The 27773-nt window shown below is 43.3% G+C and overlaps 1 protein-coding gene across 1 annotated transcript in view; it reads left to right on the top strand.

Annotated features, from left to right (window-relative positions):
* LOC139424567 (rab11 family-interacting protein 4A-like) overlaps positions 1-27773 on the top strand; it is an 82171-nt gene that overhangs the window by 1298 nt on the left and 53100 nt on the right. The window contains exons 2-3 of the mRNA XM_071176543.1: positions 2737-2824; positions 5263-5348. Coding sequence (XP_071032644.1) covers positions 2737-2824; positions 5263-5348 — 174 coding nt within the window. The remainder of the gene's footprint in view (positions 1-2736; positions 2825-5262; positions 5349-27773) is intronic.

Genomic DNA, 27773 nt, shown 5'->3' with positions numbered 1-27773 from the left:
TAGGCTGTGTCTGAAATGACACCCTATTCCCTATATAGTGCACTACTTTTGACCAGAGCCCTATGGGTCCTGGTCCCCCTGGTCAAAATAGGGTGCCATAGTATGCATACACAGGCAGATCTGCATAGCTCTACAGGAGTCCACTGTCCTGCAGTGTGTCCTACTGTTCTGAGTGTGAGTTGGGGATGGATGCACTCGACTTCCCACAGGTTGATAAGCATAAACTGACCTCTGACCAGTTTTATCGGGACAACCCATATACTCCCGATGTTGATGTTTTAACTGTTGTTGATAATAAACAATGATACTGAAGTAAGGCCCGTCCAAAAATAGGTTGTTGTTCATCTGAACATAAGTCCCTTGTGTTCCACTGTATGTCACAGGGCAGGGACATTAGTGTTGATTGGCTCCCCCGTGTTCTGTTGCTCTGGAACATTAGCTCTGATTGGTTCCTTTGGGATGCTTTGCATGGACTGTGGGCACATGGATTGAATCAAATCAAATCAAATTTTATTTGTCACATGCGCCAAATACAACAGGTGTAGTAGACCTTACCGTGAAATACTTACTTACAAGCCCTTAACAGTTCAAGAAATAGTTAAGAAAATATTTACTAAATAAAATAAAGTAAAAATAAAAAGTAACAGTAGAATTACATAACAATAACGAGGCTATATACAGAGGGTCCAGTACTGAGTAAATGTGCAGGGGTAAAGGTTAGTCGAGGTAATTTGTACATGTAGGTACTGGTAAAGTGACTATGCATAGATGATAAACAGCGAGTAGTAGCAGTGTAAAAACAAAGTCTGGGTGTCCATTTGATTAATTGTTCAGCAGTCTTATGGCTTGGGGGAGCCTTTTGGACCTAGATTTGGTGCTCCGGTACCGCTTGATGATGTGGATAGGGGTTAAAAAGGGGTGAAATTAATAGTAGGTAGTGTGGGTGTTCAACTATGCATGTAGTATCAACACTCCCCTCAGCAGATGTAGTGAATAGGTCAATATGGACCCTGAATTCTAATGTTTGAACTACCTTAGTTCAAAATTAAATGAGCATTTGAGAAAGAGGCAGCTCGATGAAGCTAAATCTTTTCATCTTAACAATTTCCCCAAAGCCCTCAATAGTTTTATTAGACCACATATGGGCCACTATATTATTTGACACTGATGGTCATCTATGAATGTTTGAAACATCTTGAAGAACAATTTGGCCTTAATGGCCATGTACTCTTATAATCTCCATCCGGCACAGCCAGAAGAGGACTGGCCACCTCTCAGAGCCTGGTTCCTCTCTAGGTTTCTTCCTAGGTTCCTGCCTTTCTAGGGAGTTTTTCCTAGCCACTGTGCTTCTACATCTGCATTGCTTGATGTTTGGGTTTTTTGGCTGGGTTTCTGTATAAGCACTTTGTGACAACTGCTGATGTAAAAAAGGCTTTATGAATACATTTGATTTGAGTTACGCACACAGAACACGATGCAGATGAGATTAAACCTGTCTGGACCTCTCAGTGTCCCACTGGCCACACATAACCTCAACATCATCCTTTCACTGCTCCCATATTCTGACCTATCCTGTCCACTCCCTCTATCCACGCACTCACAGTCACACTGACCCCCTCCTCCTCCTAATCCAGCAGAACTGAGTTTAATCTACTAAAAACTGGTGATGGTGATGCACAGCTGTATATCAGAGGTTGGACAGATGGGAGAGAGGACCCATCGTATGTGTGTGGTCTGTCGAAGAACTGTCTTCCACCACATTCTCAGACACACTCACACAAATGTATGAACACACGCGCACACACACACACACACACACACACACACACACACACACACACACACACACACACACACACACACACACACACACACACACACACACACACACACACACACACACACACACACACACACACACACACACACACACACACACACACACACACACAATCTCCCTGGTATTCACACAGTCATTCTCAGTCACTAGCAGGTCTCTATCTCCAGCATTTACAATTTCATGACACCGTTGTACCAGCCCCAGTCTAAAAGTAGGAGTTGAAAGAGCTGCAGGCAGCATCTAAAGTGCATTAAATGCATAATTCAGGAGCACAGTACAGTACCTCTGTGTATCTGCCCCAGCCCACATGAAAGATGTGGATGTGGGTTGATGGTGGGAGCGACATGTATTGGTTGGTTGCAGCGGTGTTGTACAACATGCATATGTCTGTATATATATATATATATATATGCACACACAGTCTTATGCATTCTATAATGTGTGCTCTATATGAGTGAGATCCTCTATGTCTAAAGAGCCATACTTTTGCTCTAGGTCATAACAACATGAGGTGTGTTGTAGTGACTCAGTAGTGATTCAGAGAGGGACTGTTAGAACAGGTGGTGGTGGGAGGCTCACAGCTACAGGTCACACACACACACACACACACACACACACACACACACACACACACACACACACACACACACACACACACACACACACACACACACACACACACACACACACACACACACACACACACACACACACATACACACAGACAGACAGATAGAGCTGTCAGCAACTTAACATGGAGAATCTGAGTCAGACATTAAAAGATTGTTGACCATTTCATCTGTAGGTTTGCATAGATTCTCTTTGTATTGTATGAAGCCGAACCCATGACTCATTATTTTGTTCAATCCTTTTGTTGCTTGTCCCATGGTCTCCAGGTGAAGAAGTTGGCCAAATGCTTGGACCCCAATGCTCAGGGCAGGATCAACTTCAAGGAATTCTGCCATGGAGTGCTGGCTATCAAAGGTAGGACTGAGAGGCATGCACAGGGAGCCACCCATCGGCAACTGCATAATTCAGTTTTACTGGTGTGTGTGTGTGCGTGTGTCTGCTTGCGTGTGTGTCGTGCATACATGCATGTGGTGTCTTCCCACTGAGGCAGAAGAGCATCATTCAGCAACACTATTCTGCCGTTACCCTCCTACTCAGGTTATAGATGCTGGGACTGAAGAGGCTGGGTAACTCCTACTGCCTAGTTACCATATAGTTACCATGGAGGAGAGTCGAGTCACATGTTCATACATACGCAGCCTACCTACAAAATGGTCAAACAATATTGTACTATTTTTCATAAGAAAGTAGTCTAGCTCAACCCACCAGAATATTTTTTTTTCTGAGAGAGCCAATCAAAGCTCGGCTTGAATATTGCATTTACAACAGCCTCCTGTCCAGACAGTGTGTCAGCTCTCCCTCACTGACTACGTGAGTCTCGTCAGCCAGGCTAAAGAAAGAGTGCATCAGCATCAGAAAGTGAAGGTGGAGAGACATAAAGGATGCTGGAGAGTTAGTGTCAATCAAAAGTGAAGCCCTACAATTTAGAGAATAAAAAATCTGTTTTGGGCTATGTGAGTCATTCATTGACATTATGATAATCCTGCCTATGATTGAATCTTAACATCTCCACTATGGTCAGTTTGTTTTTCCCTGCTACACACTCAAGGCTGGTTTCTGCCAACTCATCATAACTGCTCTAACTGACCGGCCGGCCTCCTCTTTGGCCTGTCTAGAGAGAGAGAGTCCCTGTAAACCAGGTCAGTTTGTTTTTCCCTGCTACACACTCAAGACTTGTTTCTGCCAACCAGTACACATGAGTGGACACCAGCCAACCAGTACACATGAGTGGACACCAACCAACCAGTACACATGAGTGGACACCAGCCAACCAGTACACATGAGTGGACACCAACCAACCAGTACACATGAGTGGGCACCAGCCAACCAGGACACATGAGTGGACAAACCAACCAGGACACATGAGTGGACACCAGCCAACCAGTACACATGTGTGGGGAACTAGCCAACCAGGACACACGAGTGGACACCTTCAACCAGGACACATGAGTGGACACCAGCCAACCAGTACACATGAGTGGAAACTAACCAACCAGGACACATGAGTGGACACCAGCCAAACAAGACACATGAGTGGGGAACTAGCCAACCAGGACACACGAGTGGACACCAGCCAACCAGGAAACATGAGTGGGGAACTAGCCAACCAGGACACACGAGTGGACACCAGCCAACCAGAACACATGAGTGGGCACCAGCCAACCAGGACACATGAGTGGGGAACTAGCCAACCAGGACATACGAGTGGACACCAGCCAACCAGGACACATGAGTGGGGAACCAACCAACCAGGACACATGAGTGGGGCACCAGCCAACCAGGATACATGAGTGTGGAACCAGCCAACCAGGACACATGAGTGGGGAACAAGCCCCGCCAGGACACATGAGTGGGGAACCAGCCAACCAGGACACATGAGTGGGGAACCAGCCAACCAGGACACATGAGTGGGGAACCAGCCAACCAGGACACATGAGTGGGGAACCAGTCAACCAGGACACATGAGTGGGGAACCAGCCCCGCCAGGACACATGAGTGGGGAACCAGCCCTGCCAGGACATTGTTGTGTATTGCTGGGGCCAGACACGTTAACGGCTAACATCTAACGCTCATAGAGCTCCATTGTAATTGATTGACATCAGGTGTGCATGCTTAGCAGTGACCTGCCTCTACTCTGGTCCCAGCCCAGCCACTGCAGCCAGGGGCTAAATCCACAACCTACAGATGGTGCAGTGACGCTAAGGCAGGGTATGGGCACAGGGAGTTTGCCTTGTTAATACGGTGCATGCGTGGTGTCATGTCAGGTGCAGATTAACCACAGATGATGGACTGAAGGCTCTGTTTTAGTCAGATTAAGCTGCAACTAGTCTACTCCCACTCTAAGTTAAAGCAGAGCCCTCATGTCTCACTCTTACAAAGCCGAAGACTGCGTTTTTAACCTACTCCCAACCAATTATTAATTCATACCAACGCACTCCTTCATCCCCCCGTGTCACTATTGGCTCACTGTCTGTGTGAATATGTGTGTGTTGAATTATAGATAGGAGAAAAGTAAATACACGTGCAGAAGTTCACGTTTCCTAAATACTTACAGGGAATGGATTGTGAGCTCAACTAGTCTACCTCATGTAACTGTGGCAGTTGTTTTCTGTCTTGATGTCTCATTACTTTATGCTAATATAATGGCTAACAAGAACAACAAGGTCTCACATCAAGGATTTCATTTGATGGAAAGAAAAGCTACCCAGGAATGGAGAGACAGTGGGAGTTAAAGAATGCCATGTTATTCTATACAGTATGTATAGAACACCTTCTCCCCGTCTCTCTTTCAGGCTGTGAGGGGATCCTGAAGACCACACTGGGAGCTCGCAGTATCACACGGCGTCCCTATGAGACCGACAACGGTTACTACTACCAGGTATATAATGCGTGTGTGCCCTTCGCCAGGCCAGCCTCTATAGTTGTACACCCCTCTTTTCAGTCAAAAGTTACGTGAAACTCTCAAACTATGTTGTTTTCTTGTAACATGGGAGCTTTGACTTTCTAAGCCCTTCATCCCAAATCAAACCCATAATGTGGTTACATTTTTACACGGTCTTTTCTCTCTCTGCGCGGTGGATCAACCTAGATTAATGTCAGCACGTGAATCCGGACATAAACTCTAGCCAGAGTCAAGGCAAACTCTCACACAATGGATTAACAGGGGATGTCTGCTTCACAAATGCCATCCTATTCCTTAGTGCAGTACTTTTGAGTAGAGCTCTATGGGCCTTGGTCAAAAGTAGTGCTCTATAAAGGGAGTAGGGTATCATTTGGGACGCTGTCAAGGTTTATACACTGAGTATACCAAACAATCAATGAAAGCTCTGATCCCTTATTGATGCCACTTGTTAAATCCCCTTCAATCAGTGTAGAAGGATTTTTAAGCCTTGAGACATTTGAGATGTGGATTGTGTATGTGTGCCATTCAGAGGGCAAGACAAAAAATGTAAGTGCCTTTGAATTGGGTATGGTAGTAGGTGCCAGGCGCACTGGTTTAAGTGTGTCAAGAACTGCAACGCTGCTGGGTTTTTCACACTCAACAGTTTCCCCTGTGTATCAAGAATGGATCCACCACCCAAAGGACATCCAAGAGTGTCAGCTTGAGTGTCTTCTCTTTTTCATCCACAAGGAGGCAGTGTTCAACAGCAAAAGCACACAGTGAAAATACAGTCAGTGCTTCTTAGGCATCACATCAAATATAGTATAGTGAGTTGCACCATACCTTTAAAAATGTATGTCTTTGCCAACATTACTTATTTAGATTTTATTGTAGGCCTAGTAGTTTACTTCAAAGTTAAATTTCATAACATTTTTGTGTGATTACAGAGTACAGTTTTTCAGCGTAAGTACCTCATGTGACCAGAGGGTGGCGTACTTTATCCATTCCATTGCCAAAGAGTAGTCACAGTAGCTGGCCCAGATTCTCCCCAGCCCAGCCCCATTCTGTAGACATGGCCTTTGTTTCACAGCTTCTCTCTCGTTTAAGGTCAGTAAACTAAGATAATTGGCTTATTATGTCATGAGTGGTGTACAGTCTATAACATTGTTTCCAAGAGATGCCCCCAAAGGTTTCACCACACTGGAGCAGACCTGGGTTCAAATATTATTTAGAATCATTTCCATCTGGCACTCTAGGCAGGCTAGAGCAAATGCTCAATGTATTTGAACCCAGGTCTGCACTGGAGAGGAGGATCCCCATATTAGGTGTTACAGTATGTGTCATTGTAATGTCCCACTCGCCGGGTCATCTCTGGGGAAACAAGATATAGTGTGGTAACGCTTTCTACCACAACACTAGGCCAGGGGTCTCTCTTTTTATGTAAGCAATGTTAATGCATTGGTTTAAGGTCAGTAGGTATTAACTAATGAATGTTTTGCTGTTCTGTTTTCTCACATCTTGATATGGCATCAGTGTTACACAGTTACAGAGTAGTACTTTCACTCCATTTCTGAGAGTTACAGGATAAAGGATAGGATAAAGACATACATCTTTTGTATTTTATTATGTCTGTGTATCCTTTTATGTAAGCCCTCTCTGTGAATACCCAGATTGAGAGCGTTTTTCTTCCAAGGCTTCCTCTGCAAATGCCATGTCATTATCCACATGGAGAAATATACAGTATATATATATATATATATATATATATATATGTGCTCTTGAAATATATACAAAGCGGGTAATTTAATACATTTCTGTCTCCTGCCATCAATAGCTTTTGTAAAGTGACTCTGACATTACAAAATGCCTCTCTCTCCTTCACTGGAAATGTCATTGAACTAAGGTAGTCTCATTCACAAGGCAATGGAACTGTATGACCTTGGTGGTATATGTAGTAGTTAAACTGAAGTTGACTGAATTCCCCCATACAGTTGAAGCTATAAATCCACCACACACAAACACACACACGCTCACACAGAGGCTATAGTGTCTGGTTGATTTACAGCTGACCTGATACATGTGAATAGTTTGTTGTTCGTACCATGTTCCAAAGAGAAAATGTCATCACCATGGTCATGGGTGGAATGGTTACGGGGCCCAACTTATAGAGTTCCCTTACTACCCTACACTCAATGTAGGTGTGTATGTGTGTGTAAATGTGTGTATGTGTGAGTTGGCCTGGTCCTAGATAAAGATGGTTCCAGTTCCAGGGGCTGACTTGCGGCCAACTGTCAGATGGTCATGTATAATTTGATCACGTTCACGTCTCCCTCCTCTAGTGTCTACTCAATCTGTTACACTAGATGCTGGGAGATGTTTGGTGTCTCATACCTGGTATAGGCACAGGTAGTTGTGGTGAACAGGGACTCTACCTGTAGCTGAACGTATATACATTCGCAGGACAAGTTTGGAACTATTTGTAAGTACATTGTGAATAGCTTTTCTCTTGACGAGCAAGATAGTGTACATTGTTTTTGTATTGATGTTTTGGGGGTTAGTTTGGGTGGGAGAGTGTAGTTTTCTGGGACAGTGGGGTTGTTATCCAGTGTTCCAGCTGAGCTCTGGACTAAAGAGGTTTGCGGAGGGAAAACTTGGTTGCCATTGTGAGGAGACAGAATCCCAGAATCCTTGTGCTCCAGTGCAGCCTCTAGAGAGAAACTAAGAGAGAGAGAGAGATAGGAGAAGGAGAAGTGTGTCATCCACCTCATTAGTATAAGAGGAGGTACACAGGATTTATTAGCCTGTTCACTCAAATGGATACTGTGCTGAGCGAGTGCACACACACACACACAGACACACACACACACACACACACACACACACACACACACACACACACACACACACACACACACACAGAGGGGGAAGGCAGATAAAACAGAGAGACAGATGAGGCTGGTGCGCTGAGCATTGCAGGGGAGGAGAGAGTGATAAAGACTGTGTGTGTGTGTGTGTATGTGTGTGTGTGTGTGATGAGAGCTTGGTCTAGATGTGCAGCAGGGAGGTAGGGGTAGAGAGATAGCAGATCAGGGGGAAAGCAGGCTCCTGTAATTGACAAGCCTGGTTTACACAATCAGGTCAGAGCAAAAAGAGTGGGACCCCCTCCCTACACAGTGGCACTAGCAGGGTAACAACAACAGAGTCATATCTACCACCACTCCTGTTGAAGTTTAAAACTGCCACTGGTATATAGGAGCTAGTACAATGTTGCGTATCGTACCCACATAGCATCGCATATCAGACATTTCTACACTATTAGATGTCAGAGTTTATGATGTAGTCTATGTGTCTGGTCATTCCGGGTCATCCGTGTCAGTATGGATTGCACATGTCATTGTCTCTTTGCAATAGCTCAAAATAAGCCAATCTAATTCCCAAAAATGGCTAATAAAGTGAACAGAGTTCAAGGAACCGTAAACTTTACTGACGCATAGGGAGTAGGGACTGAGCTTGTTGGTGTTTTAAAGAGTCAACTGTGTTCTGAGGGCATGATTGGTTCTTAAAACATGGACAAACTGGAAATTTAGACCCCCCAGAGACCCACTTCAGCCCCCCAAAAGAATGCCCTCCACACCCCTCTTACTGGTACTGATTCTGAGCCACACTGAGCTGAGATATCCCTCTCTGCCTTAAGACGCTTGTCCTCATTAGGACTGCATGGATTACACAGACATTCCACCAGTGCAATTAGCATGCCAAAAGATTAGCAATGAATTCCACTTTGGAATTATCATGCTAGCAGATTAGCATGCAACTCAATGGATGCAACTCAAAGTATTTTTACTTGAATAGGTATGCAAGGATATGTGGTGGTTGCAGGGTTGGGTAGACTACTTTCTAAATGTAATCCTTTACAGTTGCTAGTTACTTGTCCAACATTATAATCAGTAATGTAACTTTTGGATTACCCTAACTCAGTAATGTAATCTGATTATTTTCGGTTACTTTTAGATTACTTTCCCATTACAGTTTTCAATCGCTAAAACACAATTTCTGAAACCTTGCTCCATTTCCTGAAAACATTAAACACAAAACCTCATCTCTTCAAGCACTATTTACATAACCTCTGACTCCTCTCGCAAAATGAAACATTCGCCTCAAAATAGTTTTACCTGTGTTCAAAATCAAACACTGCTCTCAAATCATAAACAAAGTGATCAAAATGATATACACGCTCAAGCAGTCAGTAAACAATATCCCGAAAAATAGCTAACACATTGTTCAAAACATACAATTCTCAGGAAGAAGTACATTTTTAATCTAAAAAAATATTCATCTTTTTCCGGCATTGTCTTTTGATGAACGAAAACATGTTCTATCATAGTAGCTCAAAATTGATCAGAAATTACTACTCTGCTTTTTGCAATTTTGTTTTTTGTTCTTCCTCCTCCTTGTACCCCTATTTTTACAGTACTGTACCCTGCATCTCACAAACTTGTCCTTTGTCTCTGTGATACTACAATTCTTGTTCTTTGTTGATATGAACCTGCAACCAGTCAAAATCTATTGAGCAGTCAGTACTGTTAATAAATGGAAAGCGCAATCTTTAGGGCCATACAATTTGTCCATTGTACAGTATACAGCCTACAATGCACTGTACTAAAGTATACAATACTAAAAGGGACAAAAATCAAAGGAGTAAACGTGATCAATGTGCTTCTTCTTGTCTTTGGGCTGGGTCAGACCAGAGCACTTCATTGACATCACAAGCACTATTGTCTCTCCTGAGGCAACGGGGGAAGAAGCCTCTTGTGTGCCGTATCCAGCCCTGACATGATTCCTCACCTATATCACCACAGGCTAAATCCATGGCTTGCAGCAGGTTTACTCTGGCGTAGGGTTGTCTATCATACACTTTCCATCTTCAAGAGGAGAAAAACTCCTCAATTGGATTCAGGAAAGGCGAGTATGGAGGGAGGTACAAGTTCATAAACTGCCCATGGATGTTAAACCATTCCCTTACCTGAGCAGCTCGGTGGAAACTGACATTGTCCCACACTATCACATAGGTGGGAATGGGATTCTCATTTGGCTCTTGACCCTGCTGCTCTTGAACCTGCTGCTCAAATAAAATATCTCTTAGATTGGCAATAAATCTTAGAAGGTGCTGGGTGTTATATGGCCCTAGTGTAACATGGTGATGTAGAACACCATGGTTGCTGATAGCAGCACAGATTGTGACATTGCCACCTCGTTGACCAGGGACTTCAACAATGGCCCGCCGTCCAATCATGTTTCGGCCTCTCCTTCTCCTCTTTGTTAGATTGAAGCCTGCTTCATTGACAAAGATGAACTCATGGGGTCTGTCCAAGGATTCCAAGTCAAATATTGTCTGTGTAGAAATACAATATACTGTATGTAGGATTTTGTAAGTCGTACAGAGACAGTGCTATACTGTAGAGTACAATTAGGCTTCTGATTCACATACATTGTATGTACTGAAGAGTAATGTCATTCACATAGTATGTGTTAGTACTGTAGACAATCTGGATTACAGTAAATGTTTCTGAATGTACACTTACTTGCACATACTGAGCTCGCAGTTCTTTCACCCTTGGTGAATTGCGCTCAAAAGGTACTCTGTATACTTGTTTCATTCGCATCCTGTTACGATGGAGGACACGGTCAATTGTGGAAATGCTCACACTGTCGATTCCCTGGAAGTGTGTGTTGTCTTGTATCACTCGTTCCTGGATTTCTCTGAGTCGTATTGCATTATCTTGAAGGACCATGCCAACTATAACGGCCTCTTGCTCCCGAGTGAATATAGCTGTCCTTCCACCTGCATGTGGCAGCCTTGCAATTCTACAAAAAGTAGTTGTGCAGTTACAAAACATATTCATGCAGTACAATACATACAGTGATTCACTTTACAAATGCCTATTGAAACAGCTGCATATAGTGTAGTATAGTAAATTTGCAATTACAAAAATACAGTAGTATACTGTACCTGTTCTCTTCTCTGAATGTCCTTACTATGGTGGACACAGAAAATCGGCTCAAATTGGGTTGCACTCTAAGTCCTGCTTCCCTCATTGTCAGACTATGGACAAGAACATGGTCTTTAACTGTTGCTCGAATTTCATCAGATATTTCCACTCTTTGTCTTCCTCTTCATCCTCCTCTTTCTTGCCCTCCTCCTCCTCTTCCGCCTCGTCGCCCAGCTCGCATACGCACTCGTCCTCGTCCTCTCACATTGTTTCTTCTATCCATTCTCAGACTTTCTCCTTCCCACCTTCAACAACCTGTTTGCTCTCTGAACTGGCTTATATTGGTTGTGTCACATCATTTGAAACAGGTTAAATCAATTTTGAGTGGTTGTGTTCAATCAATGACATGTGTTCTCTATTTGTATTTGATTGTTGCCACTTGTGTTTACCAGTATGGATGACATGTGCATTAGAGTGCAGAATGTGTTTTGAGAATGAGAATGTGTTTAGAGTTTTGCTGAAAAGTCTTAAGTGAGATCTGCAAATTGTGTTTTACCATGTGAAATGGTTTAAGGTATTGACAACAGACTGCATAATTAGCTAAATGAGTCCAGGCAACTGAGAACTTTGTTCAGCCAATGGGTTTTAGTGTTTTAGCAATTGAGAAAAACTGTAAGAGGCAAAGGTTAGTACCTGGCACAGCCACAAAGTAATACAACCCTAACCTTAAACACACTGCTAACCCTAATGCCTAGCTCTAACCTTAAATAAGACCAAAAAGCTCATTTATGTTTTCATACATTTTTATCATATAGACAATTTTGACTTTGCATCTGGCCCATCTAGCAGAAATCGCACAGTTCTGCCTCAAGGACAAAACTAATCCCAATAAATGTCTACCTGCTTAAGAGGCATTAGAACAATGTATATTACCATTTGAAAGACATATATTGCAGGATAAATCTATGTTAGAGTTGACATACTTTTATATATATAGTGTATGTGGAAACCCCTTAAAATTAGTGGATTTGGCTATTTCAGCCACACTCGTTGCTGACAGGTGTATAAAATCAAGCACACAGCCATGTAATCTCCATAGACAAACATTGGCAGTAGTATGGCCTTACTGAAGAGCTCAGTGACTTTCAATGTTTGTCGGGGGCTTCATGAAATGGGTTTCCATGGCCGAGCAGCTGCACATAAGCCTACAATCACCTTCCGCAATGCCAAGCATCGTCTGGAGTGGTGTAAAGCTCGCTGCCATTGGACTCTGAAGCAATGGAAACGCATTCTTTGGAGTATTGAATCACGCCTCACCATCTGGCAGTCCGATGGACAAATCTGGGTTTGGTGGATGCCCGGAACATTTTGGTGGAGGAGGAATAATGGTCTGGGCTGTTTTCATGGTTCGGGCTAGGACCCTTAGTTCCAGACAATAGCACCCTTGCACTAAACGAGGTCCATATAGGCATGGTTAGTTGAGATCAGTGTGGAAGAACAATAATCTATCTTTTCAATTAAAACAACAATGGAGTCTGTCAGATTTCCAGTCATTCCAATTAATGTAATACCCCTTGATCTTCAGGAATAAGGCTTGGAAATAGTGAAATATAGATTAGCCAAATTGTTTTACCTGAGCACAACCCAGAAACCAAGGACTAATTAGCCTAATTGGTTTTTGATATTTTTTTGTCAAAAAGGAGTTAAAAAATAAATGTTGCTCTCGGAATGGCATGCTTTGAGCACTACCGAATAATTGTCCATGAAGAAAATAAAAACCCCACTCGTGGTCTTCTTAAATCAAACTCCCTTTTCACAGTATTGAGCACAACCTTTTATTCCATAGGCTGGGATCCGCACCATGCAGCTGTTGCAAAAGCACACTTTTCACTGGCTGTCCACTGGGTCTTATTCATTACTCTGATTCTGTTGCAAAACGTTTCTTAAACAGAAGGAAACAGAATGAAATAGGGAGGACCTACCAGAATTTGTTCAATAGAAACTCTCTTTTTGCTTCCGGTTGGTTCTCAATCGCTAAACAGTTTCCGTAATGAATACACCCCTGGCTGCAAAAACAATGATTGATAGGCAGCTTAAACTGCTCTTGTCATTACCTCCAAGAGTTTATTCAAATTTGCTGATCTTTGGATGCCGACAGCAGTCGTACCATTGGTAGACATATCTTGGACTGTAGCCTTCAAAAGCCTATTTCTGCTATTTTCCCGGGATCCTTCAAATGCGTTTGGTGTGTCATCATAGGGGTCTCTGATTTGTGATCGAACTCGCGCAGGCGCTCGTCTCTCTCTCTCTCTCTCTCTCTCTTTCTCTCTCTCTCGCTCTCCTTGCTTCGTGCTTTCTCTCTCACCCTTTTCCTCTCTCTTTCTATCTCTCTCTCTCTCTCTCTAGCTCTCTCACGCTCTCGCCTCTCTCTCTATTTTTCTCATCCCTCTATCCACATTAGCATTTCAAATGAGAATCGAGGGAGGACTGTGCCCCATCAGCCACTGCATTAATTTCATGCTCGGATTTAAGAAGACAGAGAGAGAGAGACAGAGAGAGAGGATAAATAAAGCGTTATGGAGAGGAGCAGTAGAAATAGAGATAGAGAGACATACAGAGAGAGAGAAAAAGACAGAGAGAAAAGGGAAAGAGAGAGAAGGGATATTTACTGTGTGGGCACTGCTGGAGCATACTGTGAAGGAGGCGTGTTGAGGTGGAAACGCATTGAGAATACTGTGCTACAGACTTATGGCTTGTCATAATAGCCGTAGAGATCCTATTAGTCATCTCAATGATAATAGCTTTTATGGGTCCATAGTTCTTCAGAATTGTGCAGTCCATGGAATAACTCAAGCAATGGTCTTCTGTCTGCATATAGATGGTTAGAGGTAACCTTTAAAGAGGTTGATGTTAAGTCACTGTAACCATATGCAGTACCAGTTATTGCCTAAGCTAGTTTGGACTGGACTGACTAGCAGCACACATCACTCACCCTGCTATCACAGCCCACACATACCATGTCACTCACCCTGCTATCACAGCCCACACATACCACATCACTCACCCTGCTATCACAGCCCACACATTCCACATCACTCACCCTGCTATCACAGCCCACACATACCACATCACTCACCCTGTTATCACAGCCCACACATACCACATCACTCACCCTGCTATCACAGCCCACACATACCATATCACTCATACTGCTATCACAGCCCACACATACCACATCACTCACCCTGCTATCACAGCCCACACATACCATATCACTTATACTGCTATCACAGCCCACACATACCACATCACTCACCCTGCTATCACAGCCCACACATTCCACATCACTCACCCAGCTATCACAGCCCACACATACCATATCACTCATACTGCTATCACAGCCCACACATACCACATCACTCATACTGCTATCACAGCCCACACATACCATATCACTCATACTGCTATCACAGCCCACACATACCACATCACTCACCCTGCTATCACAGCCCACACATACCATATCACTCATACTGCTATCACAGCCCACACATACCATATCACTCATACTGCTATCACAGCCCACACATACCACATCACTCACCCTGCTATCACAGCCAACACATTCCACATCACTCACCCTGCTATCACAGCCCACACATACCACATCACTCACCCTGCTATCACAGCCCACACATTCCACATCACTCACCCTGCTATCACAGCCCACACATACCACATCACTCACCCTGCTATCACAGCCTACACATACCACATCACTCACACTGCTATCACAGCCCACACATACCACATCACTCACCCTGCTATCACAGCCCACACATACCCCATCACTCACCCTGCTATCACAGCCCACACATACCCCATCACTCACACTGTTATCACAGCCCACACATACTGATGATCAGCAAAGGTAGTGCACTTTATAGAGAATAGGATGCAATTTGGGACTGAACCATAGTGCATTATTATAGGAATAGGATGCCATTTGGGACTGAACCATAGTGCATTATATAGGAGTAGGGTGGCATTTGGGACTTACCCTGAAATCGCTCTCTGATGGATGGAGAGGTAATTGCTAGTCAAAGGTATTGATCCACGATGTCTTGCTGGCATGCAGCCTAATGGAAGGTGAAGGGACATGGCATGGCTTGTAGTGTTGTGATTTATCTAATGAGGGGTGTGTAGCATTAGGCTAGCTGAAGGAAATGGGCTGGTATCTGTTGACACTTTTATTTTATTACATGCTACATTAAAGCCTTCTTTTAAGAGAGGAATTCTATTATATTCAAGGAAGCCATATAATATTGAAATATTCTCCCACATATTGTCTTTGAGTTTGTCTTTGACTGTGAGAGATGGATACAATTCAGCGATACATTTCTTCACAGCACTTCACTATACTTGCTCCCAGTAGTTTTAACCTTGTTTATGTGTGTGTGTTAATCCAAAACAGATGTTACCACAACATACCTTAATCCTCTACTTGGGAGGGATACTGTAAGAGGATCTCATTGGGGTTTTGGTGGGGTTAGGGTTAGTGTATTACCATTTATAAGCAGAGTGCAATACACTGTCCCAACAAAATACCACACACCGCTGTCACTATGGGTTTTTAAATGGTGGCTTGCATCTTTTGAGCTGTAACTCATTACACTTGAAAACCATAAGTTCCTAGATGACAGACATCCTCCACTATTCTAATGTGATGTGATAAAACATTATGACAAGCTGTGGTTTAAAGTGAAGATTCACTGTTTGTGACAACCAAGACTGTGCCGTTGCTGTGACATGGTAATTACACGGTGCGCTCTGTCATGATAGATGTCTGAATGAAATACTGTATATTCCAAAGGGAGAACTGTAGTGAGTTTTTGATGATTGACAAAAGCTAACACAATGCAATGGAATTGGACTGCCAACAGAAGACAAAGGAGTCAATCAACAATGTCCAATACCATATACACTCTTAGAAAAAAGCGATTCCAAGAGGGTTCTTTGACCGTCCCCATAGGATAACCCTTTTTGGTTCTAGGTAGAACCCTTTCGGGTTCCATGTAGAACCCTCTGTGGAAAAGGTTCTACATGGAACCCAAAAGTATTCTACCTGAAACAAAAAGGACCGAAACCTGGACCAAAAGGGTTCTACCTAGATCCAAAAAGGGTTCTTCAAAGGCTTCTCCTATAGTAACAGCTGACGAACCCTTTTAGGCACTCGAGAGCATTTTTATTTGTGTACTATAACTAGGGCCAAGAGTTTTCCTTGAAAAGATTACGTGGTCAGGAATAACTCCTGGCCCATACAGTATAAGCATTCTTTATCTGACTGTACAATCACTGTACTGTATTGTACTTGGTCATATGATAACACCACTTTATATGTTAACTAATTGATCCATAAGTGCCTTTACTTTATTTCCTCAATGGGGATTTCAAGATGACTCTCCTTTGATAAATCGCCATCCACATGCCCTTGGTGTGATGTATGGAGCATTGTTAAACATTTAAATCCTCTACCAGTACAACAGCCTGCAGTATGTACATATCATTCATACTGAAAGGGACTAGCTATTTGTGTTCTGTGCATTCTGTGAGGGAGATTGAGAGATAGGCAGAGGGAGAGAGAGAGATAAGCAGCAGCTCTCTGTAACTAATATATTAATGGGAGCAGCGTCTTGCCTCTGGCCCTCATAGGAACCCATTAATATACACTAAGTGATGGTATGAGAAAACACCTTTCTTTCAGTCTGTCACTCTGTTTCTGTACAGAATACAAGAGGCTGTATGTATTAAGTGTTGAAGTGCTAATTTAGGATCCATTTAGCCTTTTAGATCACAATGAGTAAGGTTACATGAACAGGGGGGACCTGATCCTAGATCAGCACTGACCTGGATCAAAGATAAGCGCTCAAAATAAAACCATATTGCTGAATTGCAGCTCTGGATCCACTCTTGCCAAGCCATGTATGAAAATATCGATGGTATCAATAGTGAATGCTGCTGATCTATCATGTGTTCAGTACAGTACATCACCCTCATGCTTGGTTGTACTTTTAGTGGAGGCATTTTAGACAGCTTAAAGTTTGAAAGTTGAAAATCAAAATGAGGATGGAGAGAATATGGGGGTGAGAGACAGAGAGAGAGAGAGAGAGAGATTAAGTGATGACCAGCTTGAAAAGCAGATGGATGGATGGAATAACAATTCTCAGTTGGAGAGATTGAAGAGGAGGTAGACTGCTTATCCTCCACTGGCTTTGGCATGATGATGTTGTGACTGGTTATGGTCCATAGACGTCCAGCTGAGAGCAGCAGTCACCAGTCTGGATGGTGGTACTGTAGACAGCCCAGCTCAGCCAATTATTTATAAATACACTAGAGGACTGATAAGGGGGCGCTGTGTTGAAGCCACTCCGTTTTGGCACGCGCCTCCACAGCGCCCTCACCATTGTAAACAATATTTTGGAAGCTATAGAAATGCCACGTTTATTCTATTACACGCAGCTTCATGCAAACTTTTAAAATAAATGTTTTATTTTTTAAATCCTTCAAGTATAGTTTTTTAGAGATGACTAATGTTACTGACCCCACAACAACAACATTAAATACATGTAATTTTGTCCTTGTCCTTAAGTGTTGGACTCCCAAGAGGAGCAGCGGTCGAAGGAACTGCTAGCTGTATTACTACAGATCCTGGTTCGATACCGGGGCTGTGTCGCAGCCGGCCATGACCGGGAGACCCATGAGGCGATGCATAATTGGCCCAGCATCGTCCGGGTTAGGGGAGGGCTTGTCTGGCCGGGATGTCCTTGTCCCATCGCGCTCTAGTGACTCCTGTTTCGGGCCGGGCGCATGCACGCTGACACGGTCACCAGGTGTACAGTGTTTCCTCCGACACATTGTTGGCTTCCGGGTTAAGCGTGCATTGTTTTAAGAAGCAGTGCGGCTTGGCGGGTTTGTTGTTTCGGAGGACGCACGGCTCTCGACCTTCACCTTTCCCGAGTCCGTACGGGAGTTGCAGTGATGGGACAAGACTGTAACTACCAATTGGAAATGACGAAATTGGGGAGAAAAAGAGGAGAACATTTTGAAAAAAATAAAATACATTTAAGTGAAATACTTTAGAATTCCATTCATGCCTATGGAGGACTGCTCCTACTGGGAGTCCCAATATTGCCGACCGGTGGCTTCAAAGACTCTCAATGGCCAATACATAACATCAGCAATCCAGGGTTTATATACATCATTGGCCCCAGCAGTCCCCTCAATAACACCCAAGGACAGAGCAGGCGTCATTAAACAGTACAGTCAGTGGTTAACAAGGAGGACTGCAAATGACCATCGACAGCTACCTCCTCTTCCTCTCTTTGTTTCTCTCACTAATTCTCTTACGCATTATTCTTACACATTATTCTTACACAATATTATATTTTCTCGATTTCTCTTTCTATCTCTTTCTCCATTTTTCACATGCAATACTCTTTCTCCATTTCTCTCCCGGACTCTTTCTCTCTCTCCTCTATCTCATACACACAGATTAAAGAGTATATACAGATTGCATCTTTGATCTCATTATGTGTGATGATGCTACTGTAATAAGGTTTTACATTCTGCTGTGTTGCCTGATATACAGGGCTCAACATTGGCTTAAAATTACTTCCCCACCTCAGCTAATGTCATTGTGTGTGTGCGTGTGCGTGTGTGATATATGTGTTTGATTTATACGTCCTGGGGTAAAGTTTCAATATATATTCAGAACAGAACAACTGCATTTAAAAATATTGTTTTTATGCAGCATAACTGAGGAGATGCATTTAGTTCTTCAGGCAACACTTATAGCACTATCATAATATAGTAAGTAGTACAGTGTTACCATGTTACAGCCATGAGAATGGAGACCCTGAGTTATACAGGTTGAAATATACATTGGATTTAAAATAAGCAGTGGAATGATTCAGGGGAAAATGTGGACACCTCTTCAAATTCGGCTATTCAGTCACACCCGTTGCTGATTGATGTATAAAATCGAGCACACAGTCATGCAATCTCCTTAGAGAAACACTGGCAATAGAATGGCCTGTACTGAAGAGCTCAATGACTTTCAACGTGGCACCGTCATGGAATGCCACCTTTCCGACAAGTCAGTTCCTAAAATTCCTGCCCTGCTAGAGCTGCCCCGGTAAACTGTAAGTGCTGTTATTGTGAAGTGGAAACGTCTAGGAGCAACAACGGCTCAGCCGCGAAGTGGTAGGCCACACAAGCTCACAGAACGGGACCGCTGAGTGCTGAAGCGCATACAAATTGTCTGTCCTCGGTTGCAACACTCACTACCGAGTTCCAAACTGCCTCTGGAAGCAATGTCAGCATAAGAATTGTTCGTCAGGAGCTTCATGAAATGGGTTTCCATGGCCAAGCAGCCGCACACAAGCCTAAGATCACCATGCAAAATGCCAAGCGTCGGCTGGAATGGTGGACTCTGGAGTGATGAATCATGCTTCACCATCTGGCAGTCCGACGGACAAATCTGGGTTTGGCGGATGCCTGGAGAACAGTACCTGCCCGATTGCATAGTGCCAAATGTAAAGTTTGGTGAAGGAGGAATAATGGTCTGGGGCTGTTTTTCATGGTTCCTTAGTTCCAGTGAAAGGAAATTAACGCTGCAACATACAATGACTTTCTAGACGATTCTGTGCTTCCAACAGAATCTGTTCCTCCAACTTTGTGACAACAGTTTGGGGAAGGCCCTTTCCTGTTTCAGCATGACAATGCCCCCATGCACAAATGGAGGTCCATACAGAAATGGTTTATCGAGATCGGTGTGGAAGAGCTTGACTGCACAGATTCCTGACCTCAACCCCATCCAAAACCTGTGGGATGAATTTGAACGCCAACTGTCAGGCCTAATCTTCCAACATCAGTGTCCAACCTCACTAATGCTCTTGTGGCTGAATGGAAGAAAGTCCCCTCAGCAATGTTCCAACATCTCTTCCCAGAAGAGTGGAGGCTGTTTAAGCAGAAAAGGGATGGCCAACACCATATTAATGCCAATGATTTTGGAATGAGATTTTCGACAAGCAGGTGTCCACATACTTTTGTGTAGCTCCTCTTTCACTAGCTGTTTGGGAAGTTTAAATGCCCTCTAGTCAGTATATGACTTTGGCATGCTAGTGCATGTGTGTTTTGGACGTTTGTGTGCCCTTCACTGGCGTGTGTGTGTGTGTGTGTGTGTGTGTGTGTGTGTGTGTGTGTGTGTGTGTGTGTGTGTGTGTGTGTGTGTGTGTGTGTGTGTGTGTGTGTGTGTGTGTGTGTGTGTGTGTGTGTGTGTGTGTTTGTGTGTTTGTGCCACAGGGCCAGACTGTCTGACTGGCAGAGCTGAGGTCACCCCTTGCCACGAGCATCTGGACAGATACTCTGCAGCATGGACTCTCTCTGACACACACTGGGCCACACATATGTACTGTACACACACACAAACTGGCGTGCACCGCACATACACACACACACACTGCCACATGCCAAAGCATCGTCACCGTTCCAAACTCTCCTTTTAATTTATTCACAAATGCAACCTCCCTCACCCAACTACTACCTGTGGCAAATATAGTAAACAACACACACACACAGACAGACACACACACACCCCTCTATGCTGTTCTTGTTTGGTGATGTTCTATAGGAACTGTATCTCTCTATTCTTTCTGCTGTTTGGCCAGAGGGAGAGAATGTGGCCGCTTATTGGGACTGCTGCCAACCTTTTCTCTCTCTCTGTCTCTTTCTCTCTCTCTCTCTCTTTCACACACACACACACACACACACACACACACACACGCACACACACACACACACACACACACACACACACACACACACACACACACACACACACACACACACACACACACACACACACACACGGCCAAGGGAAGGATGGAATGTAAGTGTGTGTGTTTCCTTGTGTCTACGTGCATTGATTTGTGTGTGGGTGTTTCTACCCCCCAACCCTTTGCTTTGCCATCACTTTCTACTGTTTGTTTCCTGGCAGACTTTCACTGTGTTCTCTCTCAGTTCCCTATGGATCCTAGTACTGTACACTTGAACTCAGCTAAAGGCAGATCACAGACTGTCCTGGAATTAATATAAGACTGTGAGATAGGTGGTCAGCAAAAGGACAAAATGCTTAGACACATGCATGCACGCGCAGCCAGGCACGCACACACACACACACACACGCACATGCGCACACACACACATTGCTGAACTGTAATATTACAGTTTTTTCCAAATGCAAACACACTAAAATGACATGCACAGCACAATTATTTAAACTGACACACAAAAAGTCTAAACACATTTTCTGCTTTACACACATTTTGCAATTCAAAATGGCACTTTTTAAATGCACTTCACACGGTTCTCTGCATAAGACACAACAATCTGACATAAAGTCACATGTTTGCCATTTCAAAACACAGCCATTCAAAATGACACTACATGAGCTAATTGGCCAATACATGTGCCACCTGGCCAAACACCTCAATGGTTAAATGTTACCACTTCAATCAGGAAGTAAGCACTATGAAAAGACCACAGGTGAGCTGTTTTACAACAAAAATGGAAGCCGTTACAGAGAGAGGAAGAGGAAGAGGGAGGTTGAGAATGAGAGGGGGAGGAAGAGTGAGAGGTAGGGGTAGAGTTGGTAAAGGAGTTCATGGCCAAAGAAGACAACAACTTTAAAATGAAATCAGAGCAACCTTAGTTGATCATGTCATCAACCATGGGCTGACAATGCGAGAGGCTGGACAGAGAGTGCAGCCCAACTTGAGCCGTTTTACTGTTGCCTGTGTCATCTGGACATTTAGACTGGAGTACAGGTATGTAACCTAAATTTCTTTCACACTATGTAGTACACCCCATGTCATAGTGTATCAGTTGGGTGACACCTGTTTACTTCATGAATGGCTGATGTCATACACTAACTGCACAAATTTCCTGTAGAATTCACTCTACTGTGGGGGAAATATCTTTAGGCTGCATTGCCCAAGCCCTATATTTTTGTTTTTTTTGTTTTTCTAAAGGACTGAGAGACGCAACCATGGTGGAGGAAGGGGCCAAATGTTCACCGGGGTACAGGAAGCTGCCATTGTAAACCTGGTTTGGGAAAATAATGAAATCAGATTACGAGAAATTCAAAGCCACATCATCCAAGACAACACCATATTCAACAACATTCAACGAGTCAGAAACAAAGAGGTCAGACGAGCATATGTGGATGTAAGTATAATATTGACTGCAGTACACTACACGCAACATTGTTTCCCAGTGTGCTGGATAACACCATATTGACTGCTTTTGTTCTTTGTTTTCAGGGAGTACTGGAAATGGATGCTCATGCAATCCCACATGAGTTCATCTTTATAGATGAGGCTGGGTTCAACCTAGCAAAGAGCAGAAGAAGGGGGAGAAACGTCATTGGCCACAGAGCCATTATAGATGTTCCTGGCCAACGTAGTGGGAACATCAAAATGTGCGCTGCCATCTCCAATACGCATGGTGTCCTCCACCGTCATGCCAACCTTGGACCATGCAACACAGCCCATATTCTCACATTTCTGGACAGACTCCACAACATTCTCATACCACCAGAGCGTATGAATGATGCAGACCATCAAAGAACCCGGTACGTTGTAGTATGGGACAACGTGAGCTTTCATCGTGCAGCCCCAGTCCAAAACTGGTTTGCTGACCACCCACCATTTCTCGTGCAATACCTCCCACCATACTCACCATTTCTGAACCCCATAGAAGAGTTATTTTCGGCATGGCGGTGGAAGGTATACGACCAGCAGCCCTTTGTGCGCAGGCCTCTTGTGCAGGCTATGGAAGAGGCATGTGATGAGATTTATGTGGGTGCGATTCAGGGATGGATAAGGCACTCAAGGCGCTTCTTCCCTCAATGTTTGGCAAGGGAAGATATTGCCTGTGATGTGGACGAGGCGTTGTGGCCAGAACCAGCTGTGCGGCAAGATGCTGCCTAATTATTTTTCTTGCCTTTTCTTTTTTAGTTTACTGATTTTTTGTGATCATATTTTGGTTCAGTCCAATGTAAATATATCTGCTGTGCATATGTTGCACTGACTTGTTTGGTGAAAAATAAAAAATAAAATGTTTCAACAGCATGTGTGTGTATCTGCAAATATTTCTGTGCATCTGAAGAATTTTCTACAATTTGAACTATTTTAGTATTATGGCAAAGCATACTAAAGATGAGAGTGCTTTTCATTATGCCCAACAGTGTGTAGTTGGTTAGACAAAAATCTGGTTATATGAATGAAGTGTGCCATTTCGTGCAAACGTTTGATTTTGATAATGCTGTATGTAGTTTTGGTTGCAGTGCTTCATTTTGCAGGATATATGAGGTATTTTGCCGTTTGGGTGTGTGGTTTTGTGAATTGTGTTAAGTATTTTGATAAAACCAGCCTAGTTTTCAAAATTGTGTTTTAGCAATTGGGAGAAACTGTAACCACTAGTTTGGCTGATTCTGTTCACCTTAGCTTAAAGGGTGTTAAGTCTATAAATGTAATTTGCTTAGCTCTACCACTCAATGGTCGAGACTAGACCCTGGCTATGAAGAGTTGATCCTAAAGAGAAGTGTGACTGATAGGATTCATTCTGTCATTGACCCTCACTGTAGCAGCATGCTGAGTCCACTCATCTAGAATGGCTTTACTTGTCATGCCTATAGCTTGAGTGAATAGTTATCCAGACTTCTCTCTCTCTATCACTCTCTGACTTTCTCCTGCTGTCGATTTCTCCCTCACCTGACTCTCTCCCATTCTCTCTCTCTCTATCACTCTCTGTCTTTCTCCCACTGTCTCTTTCTACCTCCCCTGATTCTCTCCCACTCTCTCTCACTCTCACTCTCTCTTTCTCTCTCTCTCTCTCTCTCTCTCACTCTCTCTCTCTCTCTCTCGCTCTCTCTCTCTCTCTCTCTCTCTCTCTCTCTCTCGCTCTCTCTCTCTCTCTCTCTCTTTGTCTTCCTCCATCTCCCCCTTTCTCTATCTCTTTTATCTCCTTAGTACAGCAGTGTAGGTCTGTGAATGCCTATGCCCTGCTATGTTATAAGTCTATAAGGGATACATTCTAAGGGATAAAGTGCTTGCGGCAGCATTCTTGCCTCTCTCTCCAACTCTCCCCAAATCTGAGCCAGCACATCTGATATAGCCCAAGGCCAAGGTTTTAACTCACTCCCTCCAACCCTACCCATTTTCCCAATAGCCTCCCTCCTTCCCTCTGTTCTAATCAATCGTTCTCTTTCACACTGTAGCTTCTTTAGCTACACTTGCATGTTGTTCTTTTTGCCATCTGCTCATTGATTTTCTCGCTCCTTTCTGTCACTGCCCTTTTTTTCTGTTGTCTTCCAACCCCTTTCTATCGCTCCATTAGGGTTGCACATTTTGGTGAATATTCAGAGGTGGAAACTTTCCATGGGAATTAATGGTGTCACAGGCCGGCTCATAGCCTGTGGCAAAAATGAGGGGACACGAACAACTGGTGTACGCCAATCAAAAAGGTTCTTTATTATAAACCAAACTATTAACTTGAAACAAAGAAACAGGAATGAGGTGTGAAAGTATCATAATGTAAGGTGTATGTAAAGTGCAGGGATGCGTGAATCTTTGTGTGTGAATGACTGAGTGAAAACTATGCAAAACTACAAAGGAACAAACAAAACAGGATCATACCTGGAGGAGCAGAGAGAGAGAGACAAGAGTGATTAGTGAAGCCGTTCAAATACCCTGAGCCCAGGTCACTCCAATCACTAACGACCCTCCTCTGCCTGCAGGAGGAACCGCCCCTGCACTGCAGAGGGGCCGTGACAATGGGAATATATGGGAATTAACGGAAATATTTGCAAATTAATATTAATACCATTTAAATGTTGTAACAATCTTCTTCATCTGATGAGAAGTAGGAAAGATCGGACCAAAACGCAGCGTGGTAAGTGTCCATTTTAATGAAAGATAACTGAACACTGAATACAAAATAACCAAAGTGAAACAACGAAAATCGAGGTGGGAACAGGCTACCTAAGTATGGTTCTCAATCAGAGACAACGAATGACAGCTGCCTCTGATTGGGAACCATACCAGGCCAAACACAGAAATACAGAACATAGAACAAAACATAGAATGCCCACCCCAACTCACGCCCTGACCAAACCAAAATAGACACATAAAAAAGGAACTAAGGTCAGGATGTGACAAATGTAGGTGTTTTTTGCATTGGATATACAGTGCCTTGCGAAAGTATTCGGCCCCCTTGAACTTTGCGACCTTTTGCCACATTTCAGGCTTCAAACATAAAGATATAAAACTGTATTTTTTTGTGAAGAATCAACAACAAGTGGGACACAATCATGAAGTGGAACGACATTTATTGGATATTTCAAACTTTTTTAACAAATCAAAAACTGAAAAATTGGGCGTGCAAAATTATTCAGCCCCCTTAAGTTAATACTTTGTAGCGCCACCTTTTGCTGCGATTACAGCTGTAAGTCGCTTGGGGTATGTCTCTATCAGTTTTGCACATCGAGAGACTAACATTTTTTCCCATTCCTCCTTGCAAAACAGCTCGAGCTCAGTGAGGTTGGATGGAGAGCATTTGTGAACAGCAGTTTTCAGCTCTTTCCACAGATTCTCGATTGGATTTAGGTCTGGACTTTGACTTGGCCAATCTAACACCTGGATATGTTTATTTTTGAACCATTCCATTGTAGATTTTGCTTTATGTTTTGGATCATTGTCTTGTTGGAAGACAAATCTCCGTCCCAGTCTCAGGTCTTTTGCAGACTCCATCAGGTTTTCTTCCAGAATGGTCCTGTATTTGGCTCCATCCATCTTCCCATCAATTTTAACCATCTTCCCTGTCCCTGCTGAAGAAAAGCAGGCCCAAACCATGATGCTGCCACCACCATGTTTGACAGTGGGGATGGTGTGTTCAGATGTGTTGCTTTTACGCCAAACATAACGTTTTGCATTGTTGCCAAAAAGTTCAATTTTGGTTTCATCTGACCAGAGCACCTTCTTCCACATGTTTGGTGTGTCTCCCAGTGGCTTGTGGCAAACTTTAAACAAACACTTTTTATGGATATCTTTAAGAAATGGCTTTCTTCTTGCCACTCATAAAGGCCAGATTTGTGCAATATACGACTGATTGTTGTCCTATGGACAGAGTCTCCCACCTCAGCTGTAGATCTCTGCAGTTCATCCAGAGTGATCATGGGCCTCTTGGCTGCATCTCTGATCAGTCTTCTCCTTGTATGAGCTGAAAGTTTAGAGGGACGGCCAGGTCTTGGTAGATTTGCAGTGGTCTGATACTCCTTCCATTTCAATATTATCGCTTGCACAGTGCTCCTTGGGATGTTTAAAGCTTGGGAAATCTTTTTGTATCCAAATCCGGCTTTAAACTTCTTCACAACAGTATCTCGGACCTGCCTGGTGTGTTCCTTGTTCTTCATGATGCTCTCTGCGCTTTTAACGGACCTCTGAGACTATCACAGTGCAGGTGCATTTATACGGAGACTTGATTACACACAGGTGGATTGTATTTATCATCATTAGTCATTTAGGTCAACATTGGATCATTCAGAGATCCTCACTGAACTTCTGGAGAGAGTTTGCTGCACTGAAAGTAAAGGGGCTGAATAATTTTGCACGCCCAATTTTTCAGTTTTTGATTTGTTAAAAAAGTTTGAAATATCCAATAAATGTCGTTCCACTTCATGATTGTGTCCCACTTGTTGTTGATTCCTCACAAAAAAATACAGTTTTATATCTTTATGTTTGAAGCCTGAAATGTGGCAAAAGGTCGCAAAGTTCAAGGGGGCCGAATACTTTCGCAAGGCACTGTATTTACCATATCATATGTAGACAGAAACATAAACCTTTTACCGTATCATAAGTAGAGATAATTGCAAATGATTAAATCCTTCCAATAGAAAAATATATATATATATATATTTACGAATTGAACTTTAATTGAGTTGACTCTTCACATGGGATGATTTCAATGAACAACAAAAGAAAGGGAATATTGAATGATCCCCAATGATCCATCGCATCTCCCAAAGACGTTTTCAACATACATCTGTAAAATGATAGTCTAGAAACTAAAGCTTTGTTTGTCTTCCTCTCAGGCTTCCATGCCTTCTCCCTGGACCTCTTCAATGTCCACCTCTTGAACTTCATACTCTGAGGCCCCATCATCACTGTCAATTTCCAACCTTGTTGAGGTTCAAAAAGCCTCAAATTTGCCCGGATGGTCACCAATTTTTCAACCCTTTTATTGGTCAGCCTGTTGCGTGCTTTAGTCTGTGTGTTCCCAAACAAGGACCAGTTGCACTCTGAGGCAGCTGATG

This window comes from Oncorhynchus clarkii, chromosome 13 (genome assembly GCF_045791955.1).
Source record: "Oncorhynchus clarkii lewisi isolate Uvic-CL-2024 chromosome 13, UVic_Ocla_1.0, whole genome shotgun sequence".
NCBI classification, from domain to species: domain Eukaryota; kingdom Metazoa; phylum Chordata; class Actinopteri; order Salmoniformes; family Salmonidae; genus Oncorhynchus; species Oncorhynchus clarkii.
The sequence above is the reverse complement of the archived record's forward strand: the minus strand, read 5'-3'. Positions and strand labels throughout refer to the sequence as shown.